Source organism: Branchiostoma floridae, chromosome 16 (assembly GCF_000003815.2).
Source record: "Branchiostoma floridae strain S238N-H82 chromosome 16, Bfl_VNyyK, whole genome shotgun sequence".
In the NCBI taxonomy this organism is placed as follows: domain Eukaryota; kingdom Metazoa; phylum Chordata; class Leptocardii; order Amphioxiformes; family Branchiostomatidae; genus Branchiostoma; species Branchiostoma floridae.
Genome location: NC_049994.1, coordinates 18,632,158 through 18,653,202, shown reverse-complemented (window position 1 = coordinate 18,653,202; position 21,045 = coordinate 18,632,158). Strand labels below are relative to the sequence as shown.

The 21,045-nt window shown below is 42.5% G+C and overlaps 1 protein-coding gene across 1 annotated transcript in view; it reads right to left on the bottom strand.

Moving 5' to 3' along the window:
* Positions 1–262: 262 nt before the first annotated feature.
* Positions 263–21,045, bottom strand: part of LOC118403062 — a 35,742-nt gene continuing 14,959 nt past the window's right edge. The window contains exons 7-26 of the mRNA XM_035801499.1: positions 19,628–19,948; positions 14,716–14,967; positions 12,507–12,672; positions 11,152–11,270; positions 10,715–10,883; positions 10,133–10,233; positions 8,029–8,457; positions 7,279–7,677; positions 6,921–7,037; positions 5,850–6,111; positions 5,410–5,558; positions 5,024–5,245; positions 4,540–4,728; positions 3,940–4,241; positions 3,785–3,829; positions 3,548–3,657; positions 2,375–2,562; positions 1,595–1,912; positions 1,150–1,282; positions 263–893 (exon numbers count right to left, since the gene is read on the bottom strand). Coding sequence (XP_035657392.1) covers positions 515–893; positions 1,150–1,282; positions 1,595–1,912; positions 2,375–2,562; positions 3,548–3,657; positions 3,785–3,829; positions 3,940–4,241; positions 4,540–4,728; positions 5,024–5,245; positions 5,410–5,558; positions 5,850–6,111; positions 6,921–7,037; positions 7,279–7,677; positions 8,029–8,457; positions 10,133–10,233; positions 10,715–10,883; positions 11,152–11,270; positions 12,507–12,672; positions 14,716–14,967; positions 19,628–19,948 — 4,370 coding nt within the window. The 3' untranslated portion in view covers positions 263–514. The remainder of the gene's footprint in view (positions 894–1,149; positions 1,283–1,594; positions 1,913–2,374; positions 2,563–3,547; positions 3,658–3,784; positions 3,830–3,939; positions 4,242–4,539; positions 4,729–5,023; positions 5,246–5,409; positions 5,559–5,849; positions 6,112–6,920; positions 7,038–7,278; positions 7,678–8,028; positions 8,458–10,132; positions 10,234–10,714; positions 10,884–11,151; positions 11,271–12,506; positions 12,673–14,715; positions 14,968–19,627; positions 19,949–21,045) is intronic.

The following is a 21,045-nucleotide window of genomic DNA, read 5'->3' as shown; positions in this document are numbered from 1 at the left end:
AAAATGGCAGCATAGGGGTCCAAATGGCAGCATTGGGGGTCCAAATGGCAGCATAGGGGGTCCAAATGACAGCATAGGGGGTCCATATGGCAGCATAGGGGGTCCAAATGGCAGCATAGGGGTCCAAATGGCAGCATAGGGGGTCCAAATGGCAGCATAGGGGTCCAAATGGCAGCATAGGGGGTCCAAGTCATAGCCTATGGGGCAAATGGCAGCATCGGGGGTCCAAATCATAGCATATGGGGGAAAATGGCAGCATAGAGGTCCAAATCACAACATAAGGATCCAAATCACAGCATAGGGTGTCCAAATCAAAGCATGTGGGGGCAAAATCACAGCATTTGGGTCTAAATCAAAGCAAAGGCGGTCCAAATCACAGTATAGGGGTCCAAATGACAGCATGGGGGGGGTCAAAATCGCAGCATAGGGGGTTCAAATCTCAGCATAGGGGGTCAAAATTACGGCATAGGGGCCCCTATGCTCAGACTATGCTGAGAAAACTGGAACACTCCCTTTACTTGCCCAGATACATGGTCATGGGCACGGCCACGGCAAGGCTGATGACGTACAGGACAAGGCACAGTCTGTCGAGCACCTGGGTCAGCAGGGTGTAATCGGATACCTCCGGCTCGTTCTTCATCACCTGCTCCTCAGCCATGCGGATCAGATTACGCAGGCAGGAGGTCTGTTCCTCCAGGGCTGCCTCCAGGCGGGTGGGCTGGCGGGTTGTCTCGGGGACAGCAACAGGGGTCTCCACGTCGGTCACCACCACGTCATCGGCAGGGACCACGCGGTTGGCCCGCTCAGGCCAGGCCAGCTTCCCGCCGGTCAGGCCAGCCTCTCCATCCCCGCTCGCAGCCTCCTTCTCTGTGAGGTCTCCGAGCAGCAGGAACCTGAACAAACATCAACAAAAAGTATTAGCCGATAAAATATGAATTAAACCTGCCAATTGCATTGCATTGCATCCAAAAGAAGTTTAACTGCCCCGAAGGATGGTTACTTCGTTCTGAGCACAAAATAAAAGCAATTTATAACTCAAAGCAACCTCCTGTAAACAAATCTAGGCAACCAAGAAAACAAGCCGTGATGTGGAGGGCTTGGTATGTGTATTATGAGTGACCCCAAAATATTGTTTTAAGTAGTACGTACTTTGCCATGTAGTAGAGAAAGAAAGTCTTCGCCATCGGAGACAGACTGCCCTCCTTGTCGTGGATGCTGATGATGTACAAGGTGAAGAGGAGGAAAAGTCCCATCAGCGCCATGCACACGACGATCAGAGAGGCTGTAACATCATCCGTGGGAAACAGTTACCGGAATGTTCCGTGACATCTTTATGGGATTGGTCATTGGAAAATGGGGTTCTTGAATCACATCTTAAGTAGCATGTCCCTTACTCTTCCCAGATACTCAGAAAGGTAGCTGAGGAGTTACCGAAAGATTGGCCAGGTAAATTCCAGTTGTGATTCAAGAGCCTAATTTTCTAGTTTCCAGAATACTAAATGAATCTAAACAAAGGCTATTTTGTGTTTAAATGGTTTGAGTGAGGTAAGGACCAGTGGACAAAAGAAGAACAGGGAAACTTTTTTGTCCTCACCGAAATATGGCAGCGCTCCTTTCACAGGAAGTACGTCCGTGACAAACACGAGAGACACGACCATGGAGAGCTGGATGGTCACTCCGAAGGAGATCCGGTCTCCCTTGTCTATGGGCATGATGAAGGTGATGATCATCAGCACCACCAGGATGGCACAGGGGGTAACAGTAGTGGCGATGTGGAACAGCGGGACCCTTTGCAGATAAACAGCGAAGCACGACTCCTTGCCGCCTTTAGCGAAGATCTTGTCCTTCCGAATCCATTCGCCTTCGTCTTGTGGGGGAGACCAGACGTCACAGGAACTCCCCCCTCCGCATTCTGTGTCCAACAAATGATTTTAACCACATAGTCTAAGAATTCATTTTTTTTCTTTTTATTCTATGAGAAAGACACATAAGAAAAAAAAGACTAATGAACACCCTTCGACTCTGATGACCGCAATGCGTTTAATATATATGTCTGGCTTCATCAACGCGCCTTACTCTGCTTTACGCTTACTTAAAGCATTTGTAAAGATGCCGTTTTTTCAACATTGATCTTTACCTTTTACTTTAAGGTATTCACATATACTTAAGTCTTGGATTTCGTGCTACACTCGTGTTAAACTATTTGAGGTTAAGAAATAAAAAAGCAGATAACATGCATAGATATCCTTTCTGTACACGCACCATTTCAGCATTCCGCAATATTAATAATCTAAAATAAGCCAAGAGTTCTCTGTTGAACTAATACTACACTGATTCACTTTATCTCATTACATTAGATATCTGCAAAACTTACCGATGGTTTTTTCAATTGCAGGGGACACAGAGAAACAGATGTGGCATTCCATGGTGTCGGCAGGGAAGAAGAACGGGTTTGCATCACAGATGGTGCTGGTCAGAGTCTCCACCCTCCATGTTACCGTACCATCAGTGCTGATCACGATCGGTACGTCCTTTGGCAGGCCTCGGTACAAAGGGTCAGCACTGTGGAGAAGTCAACAAAGTGTCGTCATTTTTCTTTGACTAGTCATTATGGATTTTTTTCAACAACCACAGACTGTTTCTTCGTACCTAAGACGGATGGAAAGATGCATTTAGGTATTTGAACTGCTCAATTTGTTGTGTTGCACTGAAGATAGAATCATACAATATCTGGCATGAGAAGAGTTGAAAGATTCTGTTACCTAGTAAAATAAATTTTTTGCATGTCGGAAAAAATATGCTACTCGTAGAGCAATTCAGTACCTCTGTTACCCGAATTGGGTTGTTAATTTTATTCATGACTGAATCTCTTTTGGGATCTGCCTTCAAAGGCCCATTATTTGTCTACAATCTACCAGCATTCTTAATAAAGTTAAACAGCAATTTCCAAAACAAAAATGGGACTTACCCAAATTTTCAACTGATCAACTCTAGTCTTGGAATTGACAAATTTGGGTAAGTCATGTTTTTGTGTTGGAAATTGCAGTTTAACTTTATTAAGAAGGACTTCCACGAACACAGATGAACTTTCAAGTTAATCTACCAGCATGATGGAACTATTGAAAGAATTGTTTCCAGAATCTTCACAAATACTGTCCATGTTATTATATTGGGCGGCGACAAATTTGTGTAATATTTGACACAACAAGATTAATGATAATGAAAGAAATTTAATACTTTAAGACCGTACACGAAACGTTTACCAGTCCTCTAGTCCTTATCATGGTGAAATGACCCAAAGCCTATGTCACACATCCAGACCGGAAGTGTGACGTCAACAAAGGGTCAAAGGTGCTTGGCAACTAGAGAAGGACCAGATGACTGGTCGAAAGCATGTTGGTAAACGCTCTGTTTCTGTGCATGGTCTTAAAGTATAAAATTTCTTTCATAACGTTTACAATCACAGATGAACTCACATAAAAAGATTACCGCTTATGTCAATTGACAATTTAGATGCCATGGTAACATTTAAGAAGAGATTACATACTTCTTCTTCAGAGTAAATGCCGGGGTCCAGATGCTGCTGCCCGGCAAGGTGAGATTCCTAGTGTTCCCGTAGTACTCTGGCTCCCACTTCAGCCGGCTGTCCTGCCAGGTCTGAAACAAAACAAATATATCTTCAGATGTGTAAGAATAGAATAGCCCTTAAACCTTTTAATGAGAAAACGACATAAATGGAATATTTTCTGAAGTGCCTGTAGTTTACATAATTGTGTCAACTTACGAAGTTGATGGCAACAGAGGTAATCAGCAGCTCCTTCTTCTCGTCCTGTAATAAAAGTCATCGCAGTGATTAGTTGCGTTTTGTTACATCCTGGGGTCATCTATTTGCTGTAGACCAACAAAGATTTCAAGTGTGTTACGGGTGCTAAAACTTACCAAGTCGACGATCTGTTCGACAGAGCCATTGAAGCGGATGACGGACCGAGAGAGCTTTGCAGTTTCAGTCATAGTGTCATTTTTAGATTCAGTCTCGGTCTCGGTTTCAGTCAAAGTGTCATTTTTAGATTCAGTTGCAGTCTCAGTCTCAGTTTCAGTCATAGCGTCAGTCTTAGAGTCAGTTTCAGTCATAGTGTCAGTTTCAGTCTCAGTCTTACTGTCAGGTTCAGTCTCAGCCCCAGGCGCCTGGTTTGCGTTGTACACATCGAGTATCTCCTTTTCCAGCCTACCCTTGAAATCCACTAAGGAAGGAAAAAGTACATGCCCATCGTTAGGATAACTTATACCCACGGAAGGTACTGTAGAATTTCAGAATGATCATGATCTATACCCATATTTTGTTTTACAACAAGACTACAAGTTAATTTTTCACCAGTTTTCTGATAGAATTTCAGAATGATCATGATCCACATGTATACCCATATTTTGTTTTACAACAAGACACAAGTTTTTTTGTTACCGTTACCAGTTTTCTGATACTATCCATATTATATTCATTAAATTTCTATTCTATGCAACCAAAAAATCTACAACAATTACCTGAGCAGCTGGGCTTGTCATACTGCCAGAGGCCTCCATCAGTGCACCTCACGTCGGTGGGAGCCCCGGGCTTTAGTGAGTACCCCACGTTGCAGGTGTACGCGACCCTATCCCCCACGTTGTAGTGCCTTTTGAGAGGGGTTCTGTGGCCGTAGTTTGGAGGACCCAGGTCCTCGCAGAGAAAGAGCTCTGTGGGTGATAGTAATACATCAGAAAAGGCAATAGTATATTAAATACATTACTTCTCGATTTTAAAAAAACGGAACCAAAAGTATGGAAAAGACTCTGAGAGGTAAGTCTGTGGCTATCGTACACAATTTTTCGGTTAAATGTTGCCTGATTTTAAATTTCTTCAAAGGCCTTTAAGTTTTAACGTCTTTTTAAGTTTTAAAGTCAAGTCTGACAAGCAAGGAAATGAATTGGGGAGGCCTAAGAAACTTGACAAGGTTCAGAGGATGTCTCCTATCTTGACAAGCCAACTTACTGCACTGAATGACGTCACAGTCCTCCTGGCTGCCATCTTCCGTCATGCAAAATGGCTGCCCGAGTCCAGTCGGGTTGCGGCAGTAGTTGTTCTCCAGGTTAGCCCAGGGGTACTTGGTCGGGTAGAAACCAGCCTGCGCAGCGGACCACTCCACACAATCTGCCCCGGATGAAGTTTCATTCCATGTACCGCGGTAGTTCATACCGTTGCCATAGTAGCAAACTGTGAATGGACATATATAGATTGTAAAAATGTTCAAAGTGATGCATTCCTGAATGTGTGTCGTGAAGTGAAAGTTCCTTTCTGCTCTGCGAAGTGATCATACAGGAAATGGTAAAATCTGAGGGACTGAGTGACAATATCGAACAATGTCAGTGAGTCCTTACTTTGGTTGTACTTCTTGTCTGGCTCCGGGTTCCAACAGGCGTGTGGTGGTGACGGAAACAGGTCACAGGTAGGGAACCGGTTCTTCGTCCGGTCATCAGCCTTGTGGAGAACTTCCTCACACCACGAGCGGCACGGCAGCAGTTGTGTCCTACAAAACAGAGACACCCTTACATTGTGAGGCTTGTCACCACCCCCAACAATTACTACAAAACAGGCAGGTTCAGAAACACCCTGAAATTGTGAGGCTTGTCACCACCCCTAGCAATAACAGAAATCTAAGATAGATAAAAAAAAACAAATACAATGCAATTCAGCGCAAGCATTTTCATTGCAATCTTGAGTATGAAACTATTCAACTTAGAAGAATCAATGAATGAATTGAAATTGATGAATCAAAATCATTTCCCCAATTTCCAGTGACACGCTTCATGCTACTCACATGCACGAGGCCGTGTTGTCTCCATGTGGAGACAAAGTGCAGGATGTGTTGTTCTCTTCGGAGACAAGACATCGCGGGAAGATGACCGTAGATACGAATTCCCGGAACTCAGGATGTTGGTTCTCTGCGTTGCTGGTCGAACTGTCGAGCAGCTCCACGACAGAGGAATTCTGTATCTCCTCAAACGTCGTCTGTTCCAGCTGATTCGGCAGCATCGCAAGTCTGCCGCCGAGGTTCAGATCCACAGGAGTTGGCAGGCACACTGAAAATTATAACAATAAAGAAAATAAATCGCTTTGAACATCTACATACCAATATTATAAGTATTAACAGGGGGCACTTGTAACAATACGGAAGTAATCATTGATTTGGAAATCTACCAAACATGCAAAGATATCCTTATAGAAAATGTGCAAGAAAAATAATCTTTTATTGAACGAATTGTTCCCACAAAACCGACTGACCATTGCCTGCAGCAACTATCTCTTACCATTTTGATGTTTTATTTTAGATAGCTACTCTTAATTTTTTTCAATTTTAATAACCACAGAACAATTCTAAAAGCCACTAGAGGTTAAAAGTTACAAAACAAACGAGAGCAGGAAGGAAATGATGAACATCGGTAATCTCCAACCAGATCAACTGTGCGTAATTCATAGCATAACTTCTTGGCCGGTTTGACCTCCTTAGCCGGCTATACTCCCTGGCCAGCTTTGATACTATATTATGGCACCGTAGGATCTGCTTGGAGATTAGAACATCGGGTCCTTTGAATAGGATTTCTCGCAGAAAATAACCATTTTAAGTACATGTGTTGATCTAAGGACCAAGTTAACTTTACCACAGCAACTTTTTCTTACCATTCTGATGTTTTATTTTATTTCTGCTCTTAATTTTTTTCAGTTTTAATTACCACGACAGAACAGTTCTAAAAACCACTAGAGAGAGGTGAAAGATTCAAAACAAACGAGAGCAGGAAGGAAATGATGAACATCGGGTCCTTTGAATTTGATTTCTTGCAGAAAATAACCATTTGCGTACATGTGCGGATCTAATACCATTTTAACTTACCACAATTTTCCTCGTCACTCCCGTCTGTACAGTCCGTCCGCCCGTCGCACCGCTGCCACGCCAGGATGCAGGCATTTCCGTGTCCGCACTGGTGGTACCCCAGGGGGCAGTCGATTGCTGTGGGAGAAATATTGTGTTAGTCCTACAATGATCAAGGGGTGAGAATATCTTAAAACTGAAGTAAAACTGAAATTCATGAGGAAGTAGATGTAGAGTCATACGGTGTATTACAGCACCGTTGGGGTTATACCGCCCCTTACTGGGGGGCATACCCTTTCTTCTAGCATGAGGACACTTATATTTCCAATGCCAAACAAATTTTTTCCCTAGGCCTTATTAAACATAGCACGTGACACACCATCATTCAGCTGACAGATGAAGTTGTGTGGAGTCGAGCAGGGCGCGTCGTTCCAGCCGGAACGGAAGTGGTTGGCGCAGACTTCTCCTTCCCCTTCATTGTTGGGTTCCCCCGGCTGCCACCCCCCATTCGGCCAGTTCGCGGCTGTGTTGTACGGAGTCCCATCTTCCCACACCCACCTTCCCTCGCCACTCTGATCGCTCATGCCAAACCAGAAAGGGGAGTTGGGATCCACGGTGTCCTTCAGGTCCCTCAAGAAGTCGTCCGCGTCTTCGTCCTTCGGCATGGCCAGAAGCCCCCTGTTCGCTGCACACACCTTCCTGGCCTGGTTGTAGGTTTTGCCTTGGTTGTACGCCTTGAAGCACGAACCCCCATGGGCAGAGTAGCCAGGAGGACAGCCTGCAAATAAACATGTTCTAATCAAGCCAGTTTACAAGCGCAAATTCTACCACCAATGTACCTACTCTAGAGTAATGGTTTCCCCTTGATATGGAGAAACTTACTCTGAAACAACATTGTACTCCATGAACAAATACATGTATAAGCAGCATGTCATGTCATGCTCACTAACGGACATTTCAACAAATATTTTCTCTGACTCATTTCTTGTAATCTAAGTAACCTGAAAGTTAGCCAGTACATTAATGTTGATCTCTCTGGCTTATATGAATAATTCTATCTTTGAACTGTAAAAAAAGTTTTTCTAATTACAAGGTAGAGCAATGTGTGATAATTGATTCCAGCGATTACCAGTAAAATGTGTGGTGGCCGGTGTCGTGGGTTCGGTACTGGGCCCGACAGTTGCGGATTCAGTGCTGGGCACGACAGTCATGGGTTTGGTGCTGGATACAACAGTCGTGGGTTCGGTGCTGGGCACGACAGTCGTGGGTTCGGTGCTGGGCACGACAGTCGTGGGTTTGGTGCTGGGCACGACAGTCGTGGGTTCGGTGCTGGGCACGACAGTCGTGGGTTTGGTGCTGTGCACGACAGTCGTGGGTTCGGTGCTGGACAGGACAGTCGTGGGTTTGATGCTGGGCACGACAGTCGTGGGTTCGGTGCTGGGCACGACAGTCGTGGGTTCGGTGCTGGGCATGACAGTCGTGGGTTCGGTGCTGGGCACGACAGTCGTGGGTTCGGTGCTGGGCACGACAGTCGTGGGTGATGTTGTCGAAGGTGTCACTGCCCGGGGAGGACAGAAAACAGAGCTGGTCAAACCACAATTGTTCCACTCAAAACAGCTTACCATGATAGTAAAAAGGCCACTTATTATATTCCTAGTACTGGTGACATTAAGCCACCAAAGTCATCGCGTAACGATGCCGATATTCTTGTGCGACAGTCACAGCAATTGCAGACGTTAACGAATAATATCATCATTGTCCATTGAAATTATGCTGACCACACATATCCAGAAACAGACACAGATGCGCACGCGCACGCACACACACACACACATATAACACACACACACACACACACACAAACACACACACACACACACAAACACACATACACACATACACACATACACACATACACACATACACACACACACAAAACTGCATTTTTCATAGAAGTTAAAAGTCGCAGATACGCCTAGCCCAACATGAACTCTATATTGTTATTACAGTCTCTTTTCACAAACTCTAGATTCTAGCTTTTAATTGTTAATTGTTGAATAAATCGACACGTTTTTAATTGTTAATTGTTAAATAAAACGGAAACTAGTTTTTAATTGTAATCGTTAGAAGCGGATTTCACAGGCAAACTGCCTCCTATCCGATGATGTGATATGATATGATATGATTTGCAAGGACAATTGAGCACTGACTCGGGGTATATCATTCTGATGGAAAAAAAAAGAATTCTACAAATATCTCCATATGGATTTGACTCAAATTAAATGAGATCTCCATATTCTATCAAATTCTAACTCAAATACATTATGTAGCATAAAGGCATTAACTGATACCAATTATGCAAATAAGTTTCTAATTTGCATAATTACTGCAAAAGTGCCATGATTCTTTTAAGTGGTTAATGATTGGACTGTTAACATTGTGACATGTGTAAGTTCGTTAAACGCGTACATAACCAAGCATAGATTATGTAAATGTGGAACCCATTCGCATATTCGGAATATTTCGTGGAAATATGAGGTCTCCGAACTCTTGTATTTGCAAGGGATGCTAAACTTTCCATTACTTGAACAGGAAACAGGATGTTTTTTTCGTGAAGTAAAAGATTTTGGATTACATTGACGTTGTGATATGCCTGATGTGCATTTACTGGAAATTTTTATACGCTTGACTAAGTCTGGAGTAAAGGCTTAGTTACGCTGCGCTAGCCTATTTTTGTTAAAATCTTCCAAGGAGAACAAACAAAGGAACGGCGGATTTCCATGTTATTTAGTATACATTTAGCTTAGACAGAGATGAACTTAATGAATTGCAAATTATGCACATTGGGGCTTAATTTGCATAACTTAATAAGAGGAAATAAACATTTGCAGCGTTTTCCATTATAGGACTCAAATACATGTAACATGTAGTTTATGGGAGGTGTAACATTAACAGATACCAATTCTGCAAATAAGTTCATAATTTGCAATTAATACAAAGTGCCATAATTCTTCAAAGTGATTGGACTGTCCACACCGTGACATGTGTAACTTAGTTAAATGTGTACATAACCAAGCATAGATTATGTAAATGCGGAAGTAATTTGCATATTCAAAATATCAAATGGAGATAGGAGGTGTCCGAACCCTTGTTATGTAATGAAATGATCTTAAGCCCCAGTCTGGCTTCGTAGTTTGTACTGATAGTGGGAATCTGTCAGGAGCTGCACTTACCAGTGGTGACGCCAGGAGGCGCTGCCGTGGACAGGTAGATGCCGTATGGGGCCTCCAGGCCACCCACCAGCACAGTCTTGGTCAGGTCGGACTTGGACAGCCTGGAGGTGTGGAGCAAAATATATTATAATTCAATAATTGTATTTTTTTTAACAGTGCAAGTTAATGACAGCCCGCCTCAGTGCGAGTGATGACAATGATGACTTTTTAACAGTGTACAAATAGGACCTTAAAACTATAACGTTAGATATATAAGTCTTACACAAATGCTGAGTTGCTAACATATCCAGATGTATTAGTAGATACGTATACATTTCATAATCATATTTCATTTCAAGCATATATTAGAACATCAGCACACAATAGTACTGGATATTAGTAAATACAAGATGAATACATAGTATACATACATATCATGTAGATTGTGATGTATAATTTCACCAGATAATGAAATGTTCAAGTTTCGCAGAGGTGTTCGAAATAGTAAAGGGGGCTCTATTTCCTATATGGCATTTTCGGGAACGGTCCATTTCAGATTTCGTAGTAGAAATTGTTTTCAGTAGGTAAAGGGGACTTCCTCACTTTCCGATTTCTCCCTGATGGGATGATGACGACCAGTAGACGAAGTCCTCATCAACCGCGATTCCATTAACCCACTTCCCGTCTTCAAACAGCACCTGTCGGATATCGTTGCCCAGCAGGTCTGAGCTGTAGATGCGGTACCGCTGATCACGGTAGTACAGCCGATCCTCTAAATGAGATAAACAAATATAGTGACCAATAGTTAGTAATTAGAGTTTTACATAGGAGTACAGAGAAGACATGCACATAGTAATATCTTACACGGACTGGCACTGCAAAGATCAATGAACCAGTGATATAGTCATAATACCATGATTCCGGTAATAATATTCATTAAATAAACACAACTTGTTACGCTTAGTTAATTACTCATTAATTTGGTTAAAAATACAAAATCGTATCAGCAACACGTCACCAACTAGTGTCTATTGTCTCACCATAGTAGTCTATTGTAATGGCGAAGGGATCAGTCAGACCATTGACGATTATGGTTTTGTTACTACCATCCATCGCAGCTCGGACAATCCTGGCTCCACTTTCCACCCAGTACAGGAATCTGAGGAAAAAAGAGTCCGGCAAATAAAAATGTTATCTCTTCGCAAAATGTGTCGTTTTATTGTGCATTATCTCATTGATTATGCGAATAGATTTAAATAGCATTATCTACTTACATGGATGATCTCCTCTACCTAAAGTAGATATATGGCAGGAGAAGGAGCGAACATTATTTGATATTATATGATGATGATGATGATTGAGAAAATTACGTTCAGATTTGCAAAATCAACATGCTTAATGAGTAAGGATTATCTTCCATTTGCCACATATGAAATGCCCATAGCTCACGATGAGGTTTTACGTAATCTCTCCATTGATAAATGAGGGTAGCCCTAATTAAGCACGCATCATTCGAGAGAAGGGTAGATGGAAACACAGTAATAGCCGAACAAGACCAAAAACTGACAAAACAGCCCAAGAAGCTCCCAAAGAAGAAATTCTGTGCAGTAATAGCATTTCCGGAACAGAAGCCATGAAATCTAATTTCAACTGCTGTACAAAGACTCTCCAAGCAGATGTTCGGCTCAGGCTATTTTTACGTGTATGTAGGCATTTTTTGTTTGGCTTTCATTTGGTGCCGTTGGACATGAAGAAAGCTAGACAAAATAATCCTACAAAAAAACCTAAAACACATCAAAACAGCCGGAGGGGAAAAGTCCAAGGGGAATTATTCTCCCTAAGTTCAGTATGTATGTACAGTGCTGTCACTAGCAGCAGAGGATGCTGGGATCATCAGCCAGCGGTTTACATACTATTTAAAAGTTCAACCAGGTAGGGTATGACATAAAGGTCAAATGTTGACCTTTATGTCATACCTGGGCCGCGATAACGTTCGATACAGGTGTTCCGGTGTTCCGAACCGGGTGATACAAAGCCGTATCACACAGGCTTCGGAGTTTTATCGACGCAGTTACGGCTTTTGTGCATGTCCTTCTTTTGCAATGCTTTCTGGAAGGAGGCACAGCTGCACGAGATACCTTGCTCTACTGGGCAGTTGTTTCCGCCAACGCGTCCGTACTGTCCAAGTTCGAACCGGTCCGAAAAAAACGGCGTATAAAGGGCCATCACAGCCCGGGCAGTACATGGCAGAACTCTCCCAACGAATTTTTACACCGTGACTTCAGACAGGTTGATCGGGATATATCAACTAGAACATTAATGCATGCAGGTCTGTCACTATAACCACAGTTGTGGAAAACACCTGTTACTTTACAATGAAATGCACGTTACTCACCCATGCCTGGGGTCCAGGACGAGGCGCCCAGGCTGCAAGATGTCCGGTGACGTCAGAAGTGTCCTGGCGGACGATCCGTCCTTCTCTGCTACAGAGATAGTGCTTGTGCTGTAGACAGACCAGTAGATATTCCCCCCAGCGTGGTCCAACGCCAGGCCTGGGACATCTGCAGAAAAGAGTGTTTGGACGTTATTATCTATGTGGAGACTCAGGTGTCACCTCCAAGAGGATGAACTGAACTGATCTATGTAAGAGCAAGAGTTCAGAGACCTCATACCTGCATGAAATATTCAGTGTTTGCAAATTTCTTGTTTTATATTGTCTTTATGATTATGCAAATTTGGCTGATTATGTAAATATGGCTCAAAGGTTCTTAAGTTTCAATGACCACAAATATCCAGGAACACAGACACACCCCTGTTGGTAAATGGCATGGGCCACAATGTTCAGATGGTAAAGTAACCTGACCCTATCACTGCGCCTCTGGAGCGACTTTTGTTGATAATTAAAACCAAGCAGAGGTGCGGATCGGAAATGCGCCAAAAGCACACAAAAGTCACCTTGCAGTATCAAGTTCAAAGTCAAAGAGGCCCAAAATCAAACCTGACCGTCTGGCCACTACAACCAACCAATGTACCAAATATCATTGCAATAGCACGCTGCGAACTATAGATATATCGCCGGAAACGCACCAAAAACACACACACAGACTAATCTCCAAGCAGATCCTACGGTGCCATAACATAGTATCAAAGCTGGCCAGGGAGTATAGCCGGCTAAGGGAGTCGAACGGGCACCGGAGTCTCCAAGCAGATGCCATAAGATAGTATCAAAGCTGGCCAGGGAGTATAGCCTGCTAATGGAGTCAAACGGCCACCGGAGTAAGTTTGATACCATACATTACGCCACCGTGGATCTGGTTGGAGATTACACACAGACCACGAAATTTAAAACCATACCAGTCCTACATTTTTCATGCAGATAATAACAAGAAATGTTTGAAATTACACACTTTTGATGGAAAACCCCCATATTTGGTGTAGACCACAACAGTATCAGTGTGCTCAGACGGATTTCCAAATGATGTTGGGATTTCACCGATAGACCGGCACAGCCCCAGTCAAAACTTATATATGGATATTGTTGTTGTATATAGGAACATTTCAGCTGTTTTATTGTGTGTCTTGTGTGTACAGACTGGCGGTTTCATTAATAAAGCATCGTATGAAAACTAGGAAAAAAAGTTGGAAAAAAGAAAACTCACAGTCTATTAAAAAGTTGCAGCTTTTTTTATCAGAGTTGTAGATCAGACCATGGATAGTACTGAATGACGGTTGCTAAGGGACACACACCTGTGAACTTTGACATGGGATACACTACCCCACTGGGTATGGGTTTGGCTCTAAATTCCGAAGGGGGCAATAAGTTTAGTTCATCTTTGGGAAATAATATCACATCCCTCAGTGCTTCTGGAATAGGGAAAACTTTCAATTCTCATTTTTCATTACCCAAAAGGGCAGATGTCAGATTTGAGTTGCACAGTAGAAGGCAAAAAATGGGAAACGTTATAGTGCCATCTAAAATCCTTGAAACCCCTCTTTTCCCTTGAAAATTTTGGCCCAACCTGGAGACTTTTTGGGGTTAGAAGGAACAGGTAAGGTCTATAGCTTTCCTATTTTGGTCAACATTTGCTCAGTTTAGCCAAAGACCTTTTATCAGGTTTCATAAAAGCTCCTTGGTTTAGCAGTTTAGTTGGCGTGCGAAAGAATTTTAGTTGTTGGTCATATGGAAAATGTCACGATTTTCCCCACCAACCTCTGCTTGGAGAGTACTATAGCGTTCTGTAAGCCCTTTCACAGTGAACATGTCAAAGGATATATAATAGATAGGACTTGAAAGTTTAATCGGAAATTCGGTAAGGGGGCGCCAGCCGTGGGTATCGGGGTGCTGCGCCCCCGTTACCCGGTTCAGAAAAACCCATAATAAGGCCCACAAAAAGTAAACAAAACCCGTCTGGACGTTGTTATGCAAATCGAAACAATGGTCTAGACGATGAATGTTTTCTTTGCATTTGACATATTACCTAGAATTCCTGTCGCCGCACATGCGTCCTGATCTCTGTGAAAGGGCTTATTTCAAAGTGCTTGCATGCCTTCGACTTTGAATTAATAATAAATTTTAAAAGAAGAAACGATAATTCATAACTCACTGCTGCTGCCGGTGACTATGATGGTCTCCATGCCATTTCCATCACGGCGAGCCCGTTTGACGTTGCCGCTATATTCTGACCAGTACACGTAGTCGGTGAGCGGGTCGTAGTTCAGGGCCCAGGGCGCTACAACACCTACAAGTGGCAGTGTGACCTTTGATCCGGAAGTGATGTTGATTTGGAGAATGGTGTCTCCACTATTGTCAGCGACCAAGAGGAATGGCTCACTGTTGTTACGGGAGCCGAGATCTCCTAATGGGTGGAGGAAATGCAGCAGCTGTTTACAAACTAACTTCAAGCAATTTTTTTGTGAATAAAATGATTACCTTCTGAATCAGCAAACATAGTGGGGTTGGCCTGTGAGTGACGTAAAAATGATAGTTCTCGGCTCAGGACCAAGTGGCCCCGGGTTCAAATCCTGTCATGTCACCTGCCTTGTGCTCTTAGGAAAGGCACTTTTCACCCAGGTGTAAAAATGGGTACCTCACCCATTCTTCGTAAACGTGTGCAATTGCTGTCGCACGAGCATATCAGCGTAGCAAATCACTAAATTACGCTTTAACGTTGACTTTGGTGGTTTAATTTCACCCGTAGACACTAGAAATATAACTAGTAGTCTTTTTACTATCATGGTAAACTGTTTTTCGATCGTACAGGGCAAGCTTTTGGTCTGAGACCGTCAAAAAACACCTGTCGCAAATCCAAAAAACACACTTTGCACTTCATTCACATAGTTAAAAAAGCGTTTCTTGAATCGGCGTTTGCCGTCGATTTGTACCTATCGATAAGGCTAACATGAAACAAGCGGAGAAGTTTATCCAAGATGTCCTTATCTCACGCAAGGTCCCATTTTATACCTGTCGCAAGTTTTTAACTTTGACTTACTTTACAAAGACAGGTGAACAGAAATTAGTCACAAAAGCGTGATTTCCCTGAATTCTTCATATGTTTCCATCGGCCATCATATGTAGTATGCTAACAAAGACCCTTTAGGTGAAATGGAGAACTATCTAAGGATTTATTACAGCTATGTTACAGCTCGATACGTTCCGACAGTTTTTGTAATCAAGCTTACGTTACCATTATTACCGCTCCAAATAGAAACAGCAACCTTGGCGCGCCCGTTATAGGAAAGGGCACAACCAGATGAGTACTTATCACCCGCAATTTCGTTCTGCAACCTGACTGTTCAATTTTTGTACCGATTTAGTGCCAAAATTTACTTACGTTACCGCTTGACTTACGTTACCACTACCTTATGCGATATCTAACACACAGCGTTTAATTGGGCAATCAGTAGGATTGAAAGTCAGAGAGCATGCAAAAGATCAGGTAACACATCTGAGGTCCTTTTTGACACGATGGCCATAGTTCTAGTATCGTGCCGACCTTATCATGAGCGTTAACAGGCAAAATGTTTTTCCACGGATAGACGCCTGCTATTTTTGAAGGGAAATTCTTAATAATTTCCTTGCAAGGATCAAACATGAAGCTTGTTAAATGTCATTGAACCATGATTGGACTCACAAGGGCAAAAAGTCAGTCAAATCTCACTTCTTTCCTCGATGAATCTGGATATTTGGCACTGGTAACGTAAGTAAACATTGGCGTGACTTTTTGAGATGAGCGGTATTTATGAAAACCTTGTAATAATTGTGACTCAAAAATGTGTTTTCCTATGGATAACATGAAGATATATATAGTCAAGACGGTTGGCTTTATGTCGATTTCTGCACAGTTTCTTGATCAAGTCTTCATCACATGGTAACGTAAGTAAACGTCAAAGCTATTGAGTTATTAAACTTCAAAGATGCCATAGTACATTGAACCCACTACCTAAAACTATATTTCCATAACTGTTGTACACATTTTAGTGGAAATGCATTTTGAATTATATCTTCTATGTAGACAAAGGCGGAGATAAAGAGGGTATATAGGGAGAGTAGGAACGTCAGGGATTGCGATGGGCATATGAATCAAGAGGTTGCTCGCGTTATAGAATACTATAAATCAGTGGCTTCAGGGAGTAAGAAAGCTTTAGAGAAGATAAGGCCAGAGGGGGAGAAGGGAAAAGGGAGGGATAAAAAGCCAAACGTTGCGCTTAAAGATTAAGTTCAAAATTGGGCTTTAAGAAAAAAAAGGGACACTGCAATAAAGTAAAGCAGATGTGATATGTGTTAGAAAAAAGGCAAATTAGAACTGTAAATTACCTTACATGGCACAATACACACATAGACAGTCTTCCCAGCATCTCTCACACACATAGATTGGTTTGTGCAGTGGTTATATCTTTGATATTAGACATGTTTGACTTACGTTACCAAGGTTATTGACTTACGTTACCATAGTTCACTGACGTCTGTAGGGAAAGTGCATAAAGTTTCATGCCGACTGCCTTCAATGTTGTATTCTACAGCCCTTTGTTCTTCCACTGGGGAAAAAATTAAGTGAATGCTGCCGTTTTTTGTTCTCACCAGATAAAATCTGATGTGTGCTTATTTTTTTCCAAATTAATCCAACTCATTAGGTACATATTCTGGTAATTTCTCTCGAAAAGTAAACAGAAATATCAAATGTTACCCATTTTCAGACACCCTGAGGGCTTCCGCTTGAATACAATCAGGAAAAGACGTCTGTATCCTTAGATTATTCATGTTAGTAAACGTCTTCCGTGTGTAAACGCACTTTTTAAATCACTGAAATAAAGTTGAAATATCAACGTTAAAAAAGCCAATAGCTCAAAATGGGAACGTTCCAGCACATTCCAAAACTTGTCATTGGAAGTTAACAGTAACAAGTTAAGACTGTTAAGCAACCTTTATGAAGAACTTCATTTTTTACCATTTCTAACCCCCAATTGCACACGTTTACGAAGAATGGGTGACCTGGCTTCTGCTGGGGAGGTTAATATTATAATAATAAAGTGGTGAAAGGTTTCGCCTTCCAATGCTGTGCCCTTATGGCCCTCAAATAATCTATGGAACATTGACCTTTACCCCTATAGACCTTTTTCACACTTCCCATAATACATTGCGACAGGGTTCCGGATATGGATGTTGACTGGGATGTTACCACTGTTGCCCAGGGTGCGAAACCCGGGTGAAACCAGCTAAAACCTTCAGTACGAGGGCGGCAAAGCATGTAAACTAATGAGTTGTCTAGGAAATATAGATATAGTGCGCGGGACATGGTAAATATCACTTTCTGACAACAAAGAACAAAGGCTGCAGACGAAACGCAAGTCGTGACCCATGAGGTCATCGGGCGAAACCAACTAACAGCCACAGTGGGGACGGGCTTGCTAGTTTATACTTCTGATCACAAAAATGGGAAAATTCTCAGCCCTAATAATATTAGTACTATATTTTTTTGACAACTCATTAGTTTATATGCTTTGCCGTCCTCGTACTGAAGGTTTTAGCTGGTTTCACCCAGGTTTCGCACCCTGGGCAACAGTGGTAACATCCCAGTCAACATCCATATCCGGAACCCTGTCGCAATGTATTATGGGAAGTGTGAAAAAGGTCTATTATAAATATAACTTGAAAAAATAGTCAGAAAAAATAAAATAAAAATCAATTATTAAGGCTAGGGAAATTTGAAACGATGTGATACCCAGGTTTTAATTTTTCAGTGGCGTTGCGTAACTATGTCCGTTGCCATGGTAACGGACAGGACCATATTTTGTGGGGTTGATTTACCTCTTCTTTTCATCATGCCCGTTTTAGAAGGATTTATGATCTCAAAGGTTAGAAAAGGGTAATAAGAATTAGACTAGAAGTGCATAAGTGGGATGCACACACACTTAAATGTTTTAGATTGTGTTTGGCGGTATAAAGTATTTCCCGACCAGCATATGCGCACGGATTGTTTAGAAAGACCCAATTTCGCTGACAGCACCTGTAAGTGAATAAAGAGACTCTTTTTACACATGATGAAACTGTTCACGGAAGCACCTGTAAGTGTTAATTTCAGAATTTACATGTTCAAGAACCGCAGAAAGGGCAAAAATCAAATACTACAGATGTTTGCGTCCTATTTTCAGGACAGCGTGAAATGTAAGACGATACGATGCGCTTTGTTAGGTGTGTGTGGGGGGGGAGGGGGGGTCTCAGCTCTGAATTCCATGAACTAGATTTCTAGCGAGGTCAACGCCCATTCAGTCGGTTCTTTCAAATGCAGAGCAACTAATTAACACTAAACTTGTGGCACGCGAGGGGCAGGGGGGAATATTTCGCACCTATTTTCCGTCGATTACTGGTGTTAAATACCGTCAATACATTACAAAGGAAATCTTTGTAGGGCTTCCTTTAGTTTACAGCATGTATTTTTGTGAGCTGGTTCCTTTCGATGTTGGTAATATAGAATAGAAGGTAGGGCTGAAGAGACAGAAAATACGACTTGAGTATTCAACGTTATATTTGACAATTTACTACATCCGTTGCGCACGGGTCATCAGAGAGGACGTCTTTTTACCTACTTACAAGATCCAAGTTGTGAGTTGTAGAAGTACAGGAGAACTATATACGTGATGTTTTTACTTTATGTTTTACAAAAATCTTCCGAATCTTCACTGTCTCTATCGCTCTCGTTTTGAGACCCCACGAACTCATCACCTTTGCTTTCACAACGTTCTCAATTATCGTCGTTAATACCCCCCTCACATTAGGCGTGATTCGATCGGACGACGAGTCTGCGAGCTCTAAATTACGAGGAGGCATGACCCTGACGGGGGAACTCTGCGATTTTTCGTCGGCATACCTTTCACGGCTTCAGGCGTAAATTAGAGCTCGCAGACTCGTCGTCCGATCGAATCGCGCCTACTGTGAGGGGGGTATTACCGACTGCGGTTGTCTGGGATGTTTGTGGTTACAAGGAAGAGCAATGTGTGATAATTGATTCCAGCGATTACCAGTAAAAGGTGTGGTGGCCGGTGTCGTGGGTTCGGTACTGGGCCCGACAGTTGTGGATTCGGTGCTGGGCACGACAGTCGTGGGTTCGGTGCTGGGCACGACAGTCGTGGGTTTGGTGCTGGGCACGACAGTCGTGGGTTCGGTGCTGGGCACGACAGTCGTGGGTTCGGTGCTGGGCACGACAGTGGTGGGTTCGGTGGTGGGCACGACAGTCGTGGGTTCGGTGCTGGACAGGACAGTCGTGGGTTTGATGCTGGGCACGACAGTCGTGGGTTCGGTGCTGGGCACGACAGTCGTGGGTGATGTTGTCGAAGGTGTCACTGCCCGGGGAGGACAGAAAACAGAGCTGGTCAAACCACAATTGTTCCACTCAAAACAGCTTACCATGATAGTAAAAAGGCCACTTATTATATTCCTAGTACTGGTGACATTAAGCCACCAACGTCATCGCGTAACGATGCCGATATTCTTGTGCGACAGTCACAGCAATTGCAGACGTTAACGAATAATGGGCGAAATATGATAATTGTCCATTAAAATTATGCTGACCACACATATCCAGAAACAGACACAGATGCGCACGCGCACGCACACGCACACACACACACACACACACACACACACACAAACACACATACACACATACACACATACACACATACGCACACACACAAAACTGCATTTTTCATAGAAGTTAAAAGTAGCAGATTTGTAAGGACAATTGAGCACTGACTCACCCGGGGTATATCATTCTGATGGAAAAAAAAAGAATTCTACAAATATCTCCATGTGGATTTGACTCAAATTAAATGGGATCTCCATATTCTATCAAATTCTAACTCAAATACATTATGTAGCATAAAGGCATTAACTGATACCAATTATGCAAATAAGTTTCTAATTTGCATAATTACTGCAAAAGTGCCATGATTCTTTTAAGTGGTTAATGATTGGACTGTTAACATTGTGACATGTGTAAGTTCGTTAAACGCGTACATAACCAAGCATAGATTATGTAAATGTGGAACCCATTCGCATATTCGGAATATTTCGTGGAAATATGAGGTCTCCGAACTCCGAACTGTATTTGCAAGGGATGCTAAACTTTCCATTACTTGAACAGGAAACAGGATGTTTTTTTCGTGAAGTAAAAGATTTTGGATTACATTGACGTTGTGATATGCCTGATGTGCATTAACTGGAAATTTTTATACGCTTGACTAAGTCTGGAGTAAAGGCTTAGTTACGCTGCGCTAGCCTATTTTTGTTAAAATCTTCCAAGGAGAACAAACAAAGGAACGGCGGATTTCCATGTTATTTAGTATACATTTAGCTTAGACAGGGGATGAACCTTAATGAATTGCAATTATGCACATTGGGGCTTAATTTGCATAACTTAATAAGAGGAAATCTACAT